Genomic DNA, 13,332 nt, shown 5'->3' with positions numbered 1-13,332 from the left:
TTATGAATTGCTTTCATTTTACTGCTATGATACAGATAAAGTTTTAGATGCAGTCCTTTGTTGATGTTGGTACATCTTCACACAGTATTCTGTCTGAAACTGTTCAATTATCTCATCAATACCCATGAATAACAGCAGGATTGTAACAGCAGAACTTTGTGGTGATACACATTTGCTACTTCACAATGAGTTTTCACTCATGTCTGCAATTGGGCATAGTCTGGTTTTGGATATGTGCTTTTGGATTACTTCCAAAATCCCTTTTGCTGAGATTTACACACTACTCTGGGTATATTGGTGGAGCTTTGCACCAGGAAAGGCTGTTTTATATTCTTTCTGTATAATGGTGCTCAGCTTTTCTGCTCACGTGAGGATGGCCTGATGTAGTGAAAGAATCTGATTAGAATGGAGCTGGCGATCTCAGCTGGACATTTGCACAAACTTAATCTCTCCCGGCAGTCAGCAGAGTAGTCTGTACGCCAAGATTTTACTGAATGCTGATTATCGATTCCACAAACTTGTTCACTTAGCACAAAAATCTCTTACAATCTCTACCACAGACTTCAAAGGATGATCTTCTGTTAACAGACTTTGAAGGGGCCTTAAAATTTTTCCGTGTACAGCTTCCTAAAAGGTATCGCTCGGAGGAAAATGCTAAAAAGCTGATGGAGCTGGCTTGCAGTATGAAGGTAACCAAGCAAATGCTTTATTTTTGGAGGAATTTCCTTAACCTATATCTTTGGGGGAAGAAAAGCTATTCCGTTATGCACAGCAGGATAGAACATTGAATTATTCTGGGAAATCATAAACATAAGATTCTACGCAGATGCGGTAACACACACAATATGCTGGAAGGACTTAGCAGAAGAAGGGAATAGACGCTGTCCAGTCTGAGTTCCTGCACTATTTGTGTGTGTTACTCTGATCAACTGATACTTTGACTTTTAAATTTTAATTTCATTGCTGGATGAAACATAAGGAGCTGGTAAGTATTCAGCAGATTTAAAATTGACCAGAGATTGCAAATTGGCCCTCACTTCAACACACCTGACCCCTTTACACTACTGGAAACAGTAGATTAGTTGCAAGTATTATTTCCTGAAAGTTTTTAAACCCATTTTTTTTTGGTAAGGCATTGCAGCTAGAATGTTTTCAAATGCTGCCCTGGTTTATAGAGAAGTTCCATACTGATATCGTACTAGAATCAATAATTGTTTTTGCATGTGCACACAGACCCCACTTGACCTGCACTGTCCTGAAGGCATGAGTTAGGAATATAGGCCAGTTTTTGGGGTAATGGTTTAAACATGTCTCTTACAACCTTACCAGGATAGTCAAGTTTTTTAACTCAGAGAGTGCTGGATGCATGGAACACTGTGCCAGGGGTGGTGATAGAGGCAGATACATCAGGGACATTTAAGAGACTCTTTGACACAGGGGTGATAGTAAAATGAAGGGTTACATAGGAGGGAAGAGTTAGATTGATCTTAGAGTAGGTTAAATTATCAACATAACGTTGTGGGCCAAAAGGACTGTACTGTACTGTAAGAAGTGCAGAAAGCCAGCCTATTGTAATATGTCCACATGTCTTTAGTGGTTTCCTGATGATAACCCTCAACTGACTTGTTCGCTCTTTCCATCTTCTGTCCTTCCCAAGTGAGAGGTTGCTGGAACAGTAACTAATTTGAAGCATATTAGGAAATTAATCTGTTCTGTATGACTTGACTCCCAACCCTCTGCTTTTGGTGAACCACCAGCCAAGCTATATTACTTTGTTCAACAGTCTCTAGATTCATAGAGCACTATAGCATAAAACAGGCTCTTTGGCCCGTATAGTCTGTGCCAAATCATTAATCTACCTGTTCCCATCGACGTGCACCTGCACCACAGCCCTCTGTACACCTCCCATCCATGTACCTATCCAAGTTTCTAAATGTTGAAATCGACCTCACATCCACCACTTACGTTGGCATTTCATTCCACACTCTCACCGCCCTCGCTGAGAGAAGCTCCCCCTTGTGTTCCTTAAATCATTTCACCTTTCACCCTTTACCTATTACCTCTGGTTCCAGTCTCACCCAGCATCAGTAGAAAAAAGCCTACTTGCGTTTATCCTAACTTTATTCCTCATGATTTTGTATACTTCTATCAAATGTCCCCTCAGTTTTTTATGTTCTAGGGAATAAAGTCGTAATCTATTCAGCCTTTCCCTATAACTCAGGTCCTCATGTCCCAGCAACATCCTTGTAAATTTTCTCTGCGCTCTTTCAATCTTATCAACATCTTTCCTCGAGGCAGATGATCAAAGCTGCATAAAATACTCCACATTAGCTCTCACCAACACCTTATATAATCGCAACATGACATCCCAACACCTTCACTCAGTACATTGATTTATGAAAGCCAATGTTCCAGAAGCTCTCTTTATGACCGTATCTACCTGTGATGTCACTTTCAAGGAATTAGAGACTTGTATTCCCAGATTCCTCTGCTGTGCTGTATTCAGTCGCACCCTCACCTTGTAAGCCCCCCCAGCTGGTCCTCCCAAAGTGTAACACTTCACACGTAACTGCATTAAATTCCATCTGCCATTTTTCCGGCTGGTCCAGGTCCTGCTGCAAGCTTTAATAGTCTTCCTCACTGCCCACCACACCCCCAGCCTTGATGTCATCTGCAAGTTTGCTGATCCACTTTACCACATTTTCATCCAATAGTTCAACAGTTCCATTTAATATCAAACGTTCAGAGGTTCATTTATTATCAAAGAATACAACTCTGAAATCCTTCACTTCTCCGGGTAGCCATGAAAAGAAGGGCAGCACGATCATCAGCCTCCCGAATCCCATCCCCCAGCAAAAAAAAATCAGAGAATGTATAAATATACAACATGAAGTTTTGGCTCTTCACAGATATCCATGGAAACAGAAGAGTACCCCATAGACTAAGTAACAGTAAAACATTAGAAAACCCCAAAGCCCTCCTCCTCCCACGCACAAGCAGCAGAAAAGCCTCAGCCCTCCCCCTCACCCACTTATTTCAGCAAAATGTATCAGCACCCAGCACTTGGCAAGCAAGCAATAGCAAAGCCCCCAAGAGAGACTCTGATCTGCAGCACAGAAAATCTAATTGTTCACCCAATCGATTCGACACACCGCAGGCTCTCACTCTCCCTAATAAAAGGGCAGAGAGGTGTCCCACATTGTGAGGGGAGACAAACAAAAACAAAATAACTTGCTGATTTATGTTGTTAAAGTCTGCTGCGTTGCTTTCTTGGGTTTTCTGACTTGAGAATTGGTAGCAAACTCTCCCACCAAAGGGAGAAAGGGGGAGAGAGAGTGGTTCACTGAGTACTGAGATCTCCAACAGCTGACCCGCTGTTCTGTTTTCTCCCGCGATGCTTCAGTTGGCAGCACCATCCTAGAATCGGCTCGTCCGTAGAGCCGCAAAGCCTCAAAACCCTGAAGGCACGCTCGTCTTCTAGGCCATGCCCTTGGGATATTGAAAAACATCCAGTTGGTGAGCCCGGGAGCGGGAACCATCACCATAAAGAACTGCAGTTTGAGTGCAGCTGCAGGACAAGGGTGCTGACAGAACCCATCACATTGAAAAGGAAAAAGAAACCTTGCAAGTGGAAATTAAACAGTTTCTGCAGATGAGCTCGAAGAAGCTGGCCTCTAGTGCTACTGTAGCTAGATCAGTGATATAGATGACAACAACCTACCCAGCACCAATCTCTGCTGCTCCCCACAAGTCACCGGCCTCCAGTCAGTAAAGCAACCCTTGATTACCAGTCTTTGGCTTCTCCCACGAAGCCAATGTCTAATCCAATTTACTACCTCATGCTGAACGCTAAGCAACTGAAACTTCTTGACCAACCTCCCATGTAAATCCTTGTGAAATGCCTTAGTTAAAGTCCATGTAGACAGCATCCACAGCTATACCTTTCCTGGGAACTTCCTCAAAAAAACATATAGGATTTTAGACATGATTTACCATGCACAAAGCCATGTTGACTATTTATAATCACTCCCTGTCTATTCAAATACTTGTGTATCCAGTTCCCTGAGAATAACTTCCAATAACTTCCCCACTCCTGATGTCAGGCTCACCTGGCTGTAACTTCCTGCCTTATTCTTAGAGCCTGTTTTAAACAATGGAACAACATTCCAGCACCTCACCATGGCTAAGGATGTTTTAAATATCTCTTCTAGGGCCCCTGCAATTTCTGCACTAGCCTCCCACCAGGGTCTGAAGGAGCAACTTGTCAGGCCCTGGGGATTTATTCACCCTAATTTACCTCAACACAGCAAAGACCTCCTCCTCCAACAACTGCATAGGCTCCGTGACCAGGCTGCCCCATTTCCTCACATCTATAGACTGTGTCCATCTGCCAAGTAAATACAGATTGAAAAAACTCCATTAAGATCTCTGCCACCTTTTTTGGCTCTGTACATAGATTACCATTCTGATCTTCCAGAGGACCAATCTTGTTCCTTGCTATCCTTTTGCTCTTAACGTATCTGCAGAAGCCCTTAGGATTCTCCTTCACCTTGTCTGCTAGAACAACCTCATTTCTTCTTTTAGCCCTCCTGATTTCCTCCTTAACTGTTCTCTTGCATTTCTTATATTCAAGCACCTCATTTGTGCATCTCCTTTTTCTTAACCAGAACCTCAATATCTCTTGGAAACCAAAGTTCCCTAAACCTTTTATCCTTGCTTTTTACTCCAACAGGCAAATACAAACTCTGTGCTCTCAAAATTTCACTTTTGAACGCCTCCCACTTACCAAATAAACATTTGCTAGAAAACAGCCTGACCCAATCCACACTTGCCAGATCCTTTCTGATGCCATCAAATATGGCCTTTTTCAAATTCAGAATCTCAACTAGAGGACCAGGATTTTCTTTTCCATAGTTACCTTAAAATTAATGGCATAATGATCAATAGATGCAAAGTGCTTCCCTCCACAAACTTGTGTCACCTGCCCAGTCTCATTCCCAACTTGATTTATTAACTTATTTAGAGATACGGCATGGTAACAAGTGCTTCTGGCCCAATGAGCCTGCAGCGTTCGATAGCATCCATGTGATCAATTAAACTACTCACCTGAGCATCTGTGGAATGGGGGAGGAAACTGGAGCACTCAGAGAAAACTCATGCACAGAGAGAAGGTATAAACTCCTTACAAACAATGAGAACTGAACCTGGGTCGCTGCCACTGTAATAGCATATGCTAACCACTATACTACTGTGCCTCCTCCCACCCATGCCTTCTCCTACGCAGCCCATGTTTTGAAAGTTGTTAAAATGGGTTATGTCTATAGATTTGAGGGATCTTTATCTCTCTAGACAGTGCTGATTGAAGCAAAACATGTGAAGCAAGCAAACTTCAGTGTAGCACTTTTAGTCAGTTCAACAGGAAGCATAAAATGTCACACTTGTACATGAAAGAGAAGGTGATTTTAAAGCTGGTGGAATCATTTTAACACATACACTCAGCTTGACTCTTTATAATGTGCGTGCTGTACCTAATAAAGTGGTTACTGAGTGATGTTCCTGGTCTTCTGCTGCTGTAGCCATCCAGGTCAAGGTTCGATGTGTTGTGTGTTCAGAAATGTTTGTTGTTGTAATATGTGGTTGTCTGAGTTACTGTCACCTTCCTGTCAGCTTGAGTGGGCCTGGCCACTTTCCTCTGACCTCTCTCATCAGCAAGGCGTTTTTGCCCACAGCTCTGCTGCTCACTAATTTTTTGTTTTTTTGAGCCATTCTCTGTAAATTTTAGAGATTGTTGTGTGTGAAAATTGCAGGAGATGAGCAGTTTCTGAGATACTCAAACCACCCTGTCTGGCACCAACGATCAGTCCCCTGTTAAAGTCACTAAGATCACATTTTTCCCCATTCTGTTTGGTCTGAGCAATAACAACCTCTGGACCATGTCTGCATGCTTTGATGCACTGAGTTGCTGTCACATGATTGGCTGATCATATATTGCATTAGCGAGCAGGTGTACTCAGTAGTGTGGCTATCGAGTGTAAATTATGAACACTAATCATAGGAAAAGCCCACTTCTATCGATCTCTTCAGCTAGCAGCATATGCTTTCATTCTTTAGCTGTGTTTTGCTATAGTGCTGAATTATAAATGGGGAGAAATGAATGGAGGCTCTTGTTAATGCAGTGTTTAATTTGTGAATATATCAACAGATCAGTCAGAAAAAGCTTAAGAAATATGAAAAGGAGTACTTGGTAATGCGGGAGCAACAGGCGCAACAGGAGGATCCCGTTGAAAGATTTGAGGTAAGGAATTATTAGTGGTATCATTTGCCAGAGAACGGATATCCACATTCCACACTCAAGATGCTGGAGGAACTCAACAGGCCAGGCAGCATCTATAGAAAAGAGTAGTCAGCGTTTCAGGCCAAGACCTTTCTCTTGTCTGTGATATTTACGTTCAAAGTGTTTTGTCATTAGATGCCTTATGAAGCCTTCAGTTAAAATGGCCTCTTGATTTTTGAAAATTTCCTTCTGATTAGTTTACTGCAGGGAAATGAATTCTCCACTTGTACCTTCTAGTGTAAACACGAGATCCTGTAGATGCTGGAAATCTAGAGTAACACACACAAAGTGCTGGAGGAGCTCAGCAAGTTAGGCAGCATCTATGGAGAGGAATAAACAGTTGATATTTTGAGCTGAGACCCTTTGCAATTTATTCTCCATAGGTGCTACCGGACCTGCTGACTTCCTTGATCCATAATCTCCTCAAAAATATTATCCCAGGGAGACGTCACATGATGACGTAGGGTTGAGACGTTGGGATTCCAGCTCCCTCGCAAAAAGTAATGAAATAAGGTTTAAATGAAAAAGAGTTAACAAATATCTATTAGAAACTACTTATAAGTAACTCAGGATTATCTTTTGATATGGCTCTTAAACTGAAACAGAAGAAAGCTACTACTTCGAAGACTGCGCAAATCGGCGGGGAGAAAGGCCTAACCGTATTGGCGAAGCCTCGGACTCAAGTTGGATCTTCTCCCGATGAAGTGCATGGCACTTCTGATGTTGCGGGAAAAGAAGTTGCAGCAATGTCGGCGGTCTCTAAGAAGAAACGGCAAGAACAACGCATGCGCGAAAGTATGCATGAACAGATGTTAACAAAAATACAAGCTTTAACTATGGTTGGAAGTGAAATTGAAAGTGAGTCAGAAGTTGAAACAGACTCTGGGAAATCCAGAAGAAAAAGAAAAGAAGGAAGGGATTAAAGGAGACACAAAAGATATCCTGATATTTATAATCAATGAATTAAAAGTTATAAGAACAGATGTGGTGAATGAATTTAAAGCTATAAGAACAGATATAAGAAGCAAACAGAATACACTTGACAATGTGGTGGAAGAACAAAAGAAGATGGATAATAAAGTTAAAGAGATGGAAGTAAAAATAGAAGAAAACACGGAAAGAATAGAAAAGATAGAATACGATAAGCTTGCCTGGACAGCAGAAAGAAAACGGATGATGGAAAAAATGGATGCGCTTGAGAACTCTTGTAGACGAAATAATATTTAAATTGTTGGTCTTATGGAAGGTACAGAGGGAGAAAATCCACTAAAATTCTTTCAAGAATGGATTCCGGAAATTTTGGAAATGAAAGAAGGAAGTCAAGTAATTGAAATTGAAAGAGCACATAGATCTTTAAGACCAAGACCTCAACAAGACCTCAACTAAATCCGAGATCAATTTTGATAAAATGTTTAAGGTATCAAGATAAAGAAATGATCTTGAAGGCAGCTATTCAAGGTGCTAAAAAGAGAAATGGGCCATTGAGAGTAGAAGGGAAAAGAGTTTTTTTTTTATCCAGACATGAGCTACAATCTGTTGAAGAGGCGGAAGGAATTTAATCCAGTGAAAAAATCTTTATGGGAAAAGGGCTATAAATTTTTATTGAGCTATCCAGCAAGATTGATAATTTTCCTGGATAATGGAGAAAGAAGATTCTTCATTGACTACCGGAAAGCGGAGGAATTTGTACAAGAATTACCTGATGCCCATGAAGAGGACTAAAGAATTATAGAAGTGAAATGGACTAACGATGAAGACTGAAATAAGGTTGGACCTGATGGACATTTATAAGGAAAAAAATGGTCGAGGAGTATTAATTGAGAGTAGAGACATTAATTATTATTTTTTTTTTCTTTTCTTTATTGATTTATTTTTCTTTTTTTTTTGCGGGGGAGCTGGGGGAGCTCCTGATCGATAGCCACGAGTTTCACGTGTACAATCATGGCGATTGCCATGACCCGTAAAATGGGGGGAGGGGGTAATGTTGTGTTCTTTTTATTCACAACATTAGTGGGGGGGTACTTTGTTGTTTTTTTCTTATATATTGGTTATCTTTTTTCTATTTTTCTTCTTCTTTGCCTGGATGATTGGAGAGAGACTCATAGCAACATGGGGAATTTTAAAGAATTCCCAAGGTACTATGAATGATTAATTTACTTAATTTTTTTAAGTTTTAATGTTAATGGAATTAATAGACCTGCGAAAAGAAAAAGAGTTTTAATATATATTAAGAAAATGAAAGGAGATATAGCTTTTTTTTTACAAGAAACACATTTAACAGAAACAGAACATAAGAAATTAAAGAGAGATTGGGTTACAAAAGATAGGATTAAGTACATAGGTCCTTTGAAGATAAAATTATAGTAATTGGGGAAAGTAAAAAATAAATATCAAAATTATTTTGAACTCCATGGAGCATGTGGGGATCCTCCGATATCCAGGCAATCTTTCTCTTCTTTCTTTTTTCTTTCTTTAGATAAGGGTTAAGGGGGGAGGGTTAATATTATCTTTCTTACTATTTTACTATTAACATTTATTCTTTGTAATTTCTAAAATTTAATAAATAAATATTTTAAAAAAAATATTATCCCACTGATTCTGTGAAGCTCTGCAATCTGCAGTTATTCATGAAGCATTTACACATCATTAACCTTTGCTTTCTGTACTGAATAAAAATCAAATTACTGGCACAAATTAAAGTTGTCCATAGAACATTTTGTTCATATCCAATTAATGAAAGCACAACAAATTCTGGGACAATTATTCCTTACCACATAAGGTATTTATTGAGCTGTGCAACTTGCATTTTAAAATGATAAACACTAGAAATTCTGCAGATGCTACAAACCATTATGTGCTGTGTCATTTAATGTGGACGATCATGGTCTTATCCGCAATTGTTCTTGGCAAATTTTTCTACAAAAGTGGTTTGCCATTGCCGCCTTCTGTGCAGTGCCTTTTCAAGACGAATAACCACAGCCATTATCAATACCCTTCAGTGATTGTAGGCCTGGCATCAGTAGTCACTTAACCAGGACTTGTGATATTCACCATTTGCTTATATGACCATCCATCACTGCTCACGTGGTTTCACATGACCCTGATCCGGGGTTGGGGGGTTTAAGAAGGTGCTACACCTTGCCCACGGGTGACCTGTAGGCTAGCCGAGAGAAGTCACAGCTTATACCTCCTTTTGATACAGATGAATCTCCACCCTGCCACCCAAAATCCAGAACAACACACACAACATGCTGGAGGAACTCAGCAGGTCAGGCAGCATCTATGGAGAGAAATAGAGTCGACATTTCGGGCCAAGACTCTTCATCAACATTAGAAAGGAAGGGGGAAAGAGGCAGAATAAGAAGCAACAGACACAAATTGCTGGAGGAATTCAGCGGGCCAGGCAGCATCTCTGGAAAAGAGTAAACAGTTGATGTTTCGGGCCAAGACTCTTCATTAGGACATATTGTATTTGCCAGAATCTGAAGGGTCTTGCCTGAAACAGTAACTCTTTATTCCTCTCCATAGATGCTGTCAGGCCTGCTGATATCCACTAGCTTTGTGTATGTGGCACACTGTGTAGTGTACTTGCTATTTTTTTGAAGGAAAAGGTAAATTAGGTTTGTTATCCAGTTATTTCTCTATGAGCTGGGTCGACGTTAATGCAAGTGCACGTTGTGAGTGCTGCCTCAGACCCTGAGAGGCCCATATCAGCTGGTGACACTGAAACCACTTTGTCAGACTGATCTGAGTTGTTGACAGTCATTAAGCCATTTGCTGGCAGTCATGTCTCGGGCCTGTCACAGACAGGCTCATTGGTTACAACGACACTCACTGAATGTGATTTACACCAGATCCTTCCCTCCAGAGTCAGCAGCAAGGATTTCTTTATCACCATTTTTGGAGAGAAAGTTGAAACTATTTTATTTATATTGACGAAGAACAGTATTGAAGCTTTGTAACTAAATTATGGGAAGAATTTAACAATTAATTCTTCACTGGCAGGGATTAAAGCATTGTTGCTCTTTATTCCTTCCAACCCTCCAGCCCCCCCCCCCCACACACACACACACACACTCACTTACTCTCACTCACACACTCTCTCACTCACTCACTCTCACACACACACTCACACGTACACACACTCTCTCACTCACTCACTCTTGCTCTCACTCACACTCTCTCTCACACACACTCTCACTCACTCTCACACTCACACATACACACTCTATCACTCACTCACACTCAGACACACTCTGTCTCTCGCACACACATACACACATACTCACTCTCACTCACACACTCTCACACTCACACACACACTCACTCTCACACACACACACTCTCTCATGCACACACACCCACAGAGTTTGGATTTTTTTTGGCAAATCAATTAATTAATAAGATGTAAGATTAAGATTATGAGAGACATAACTATAGTAAACAGACAGTATTTTTTTCCCAAGGTTGAAATATCTAATACCAGAGGGCGTGAATTTAAGGTGAAAGGGGGGTAATTTCAAAGGAGATGTGAGGGGCAATTTTTTCTTACACAGAGAGTGGTGGGTGCCTGGAATGCCCTCCCTGGGGTGGGAGTAGAGGCAGATACATTAGGGACTCCTAAGAGACATTTAGATAGACATATGAATGTGAGGAAAATGGAGGGATATGGACATTGTGCAGGCAGAAGGGATTAGTTTAGTTGTCTATTTGATTACTAATTTAATTGGTTCAACATAACATTATGGACCAAAAGGCCTGATACTGCGCTGTACTGGTCAATATTGACTAAAGACCTTTTTTCAGTCTTACAGTTTTTTGCCGGACTTCCCTAATTTTCTTTGTGCAGGGAGGAGCGACTTGGGGTTTGATGATCGTGCTGCTGTTCTTTTCTTTCTTGGTTTCATGGTTACCAGAGAAGAAGAATTTAAAAGTTGTGTTCCAGAAGCTATTAATCCCAACCTAAAGGAAAGAAATCAATTAGAGTGAAAGAGCACAGAGAAAATTTACAAGGATGTTGCCAGGACTTGAGGACCTCAGATATTGGAAAAGTTTGAATAGGTTAGGACTTTATTTCCTGGAGCATAGGAGAATGAGGGGAGTTTTGATAGAGGTATACAAAATTATGAGGGGTATACAGAATTAATGCAAGTAGATTTGTTCTACTGAGGTTGGGTGGAACTATAACTAGAGGTCATGTGCTAAGGGTGAAAGGTGAAATGTTTAAAAGAAAACCTGAGGCGGAACTTGTTCACTCAGAGGGTGGTGAGAGCGTGGATCAGACTGCCGAGGAAGTGGTGATTGAGGGCTTGATTGCAAAATTTAAGACAAGTTTGGATTTGTACATCGATGGGCATGTATGCAGGGCTAGGGTCTAGATGGAACTTAGCAGAATAATAGCTTAGAGTGGACAAGATGGGACAAAGGGCCTTTTTCCGTGCTGTAGTGCTCTGTAGCTCTAACCTCTGCACAACGTAGTTTGTCACTCAAATATTTTTCACTTAGACCTGACTCATTGATAACATGATGAATATCTGCTAAATTTTCAGAATTTTGTTTAGGAATACATTTTTTTCTTTCACATGAAAATTAAACAGAAAAGATGGCTGTTTATTATGTTGACAAGTTAAAGTGAATGTACAATTATTTGTATTAACACACTGATGGAACAACAGTCTGTGTTAAAAGTTTAAAGTTCACTTTGGAGAGATGTATATGTACTGAAACTGATTGGTTCCTCTTTTCCACAGCGTGAGAACAGGCGTTTACAGGAGGCAAATATGAGGTTGGAACAGGAGAATGATGACCTTGCACATGAGCTGGTCACCAGCAAAATCGCACTCAGGAAGGATTTGGACAATGTAAGTTTAAATTCTAATCTTATTCACCAACCTAATCCACTTTAATTTCAGTATTAATTGGAATGAAATATATTCTTGAAGTTAATCACACCCACTAATATCTTCTGGTATGTTGTAGCTTAGTCATTTTACCATTTGCTCCGGACACGGTAATGTAGTGGTTAGCGCAACACTATTACAGCTCAAGGCGCGAAGTTCAGAGTTCAGTTCAAGTGTCCTCTGTAAGCAAGTTGTACATTCCTTCCTCTGTGTGTGTGTGTGTGTGTGTGTGTGTGTGTGTGTGTGGGGGGGTGGTGGGGGAGAGTTTCCTCTGGATGCTCCAGTTCCCTCCCATACTCCAAAGACCACTGGGTAGTAGGTTAATTGATCACTGCAAATTGTCTCATGATTAGGCTAGGGATAAATTGGGTAGTTTCTGGGTTATGCAGCTTGAAGGGTTGGAAGGGCCTATTCCATGCTGTGTTGCAAAACAAACTACAAAAAATATTATACATACATTTACATCCATTTTCTAAATAGCATGGGCTAAGTATGGCAAATGAGCAAGTTGGAGAATGTTGGGAATGTCTGAGAACTTGTTTCTTGCTGCTAGTGTGAGATTGTCCATGATGTCATGGAGTGGACTATATTATTTATCCATAACAATTTCCATCCTCAGCAGTTGGTATAATCTGCCATCATTTTGTTTATCTCAGGAAAGATAAGTATGTAATACATAGTCATTATCTAGCTCCAGAATCTGCACTAGGATTTCTATCTTTTCTGATGTAAAGTGAGTAAATCAACGTCCATTTCTATCATGCAATGATGCTGAAAAACTAATTCACAGCTTTCTATCAAATAGACTAGATTTGTGCAATGTACTTTTCACTGGACTTCCAAAGCGATCTATGGTGTGGAACCAGAGTATATCATAAAATCATTTTCGTTTTATATTCCTGCCTGAGCTGTCAGGCCTTCTGCCAGTCTCATAAATTTAAACAATCTCCCTCAAAAGATAATTGACAACTCAGCTTTCTTGAACTATGCTCCTAAACTGTGGAGTTCAATACCTAAAACTGTGAGATGCAGACTCAGCTGACATTTATAAATGCATTCAAAACCTATTTACTTAATCTTGATTTTAACTAACATCTT

The 13,332-nt window shown here is 40.4% G+C and overlaps 1 protein-coding gene across 4 annotated transcripts in view; it reads left to right on the top strand.

Moving 5' to 3' along the window:
* LOC132407441 (rab GTPase-activating protein 1) overlaps window positions 1–13,332 on the top strand; it is a 243,889-nt gene that overhangs the window by 207,096 nt on the left and 23,461 nt on the right. For all 4 annotated transcript variants that reach the window (XM_059993944.1, XM_059993946.1, XM_059993945.1 and 1 more), the window contains 3 exons: window positions 561–689; window positions 6,203–6,295; window positions 12,085–12,195. In XM_059993944.1, coding sequence (XP_059849927.1) covers window positions 561–689; window positions 6,203–6,295; window positions 12,085–12,195 — 333 coding nt within the window. The remainder of the gene's footprint in view (window positions 1–560; window positions 690–6,202; window positions 6,296–12,084; window positions 12,196–13,332) is intronic.

The sequence above is a fragment of the Hypanus sabinus genome, chromosome 18 (genome assembly GCF_030144855.1).
Source record: "Hypanus sabinus isolate sHypSab1 chromosome 18, sHypSab1.hap1, whole genome shotgun sequence".
Taxonomy (NCBI): domain Eukaryota; kingdom Metazoa; phylum Chordata; class Chondrichthyes; order Myliobatiformes; family Dasyatidae; genus Hypanus; species Hypanus sabinus.
This window is presented reverse-complemented; position numbering and strand designations above follow the sequence as displayed.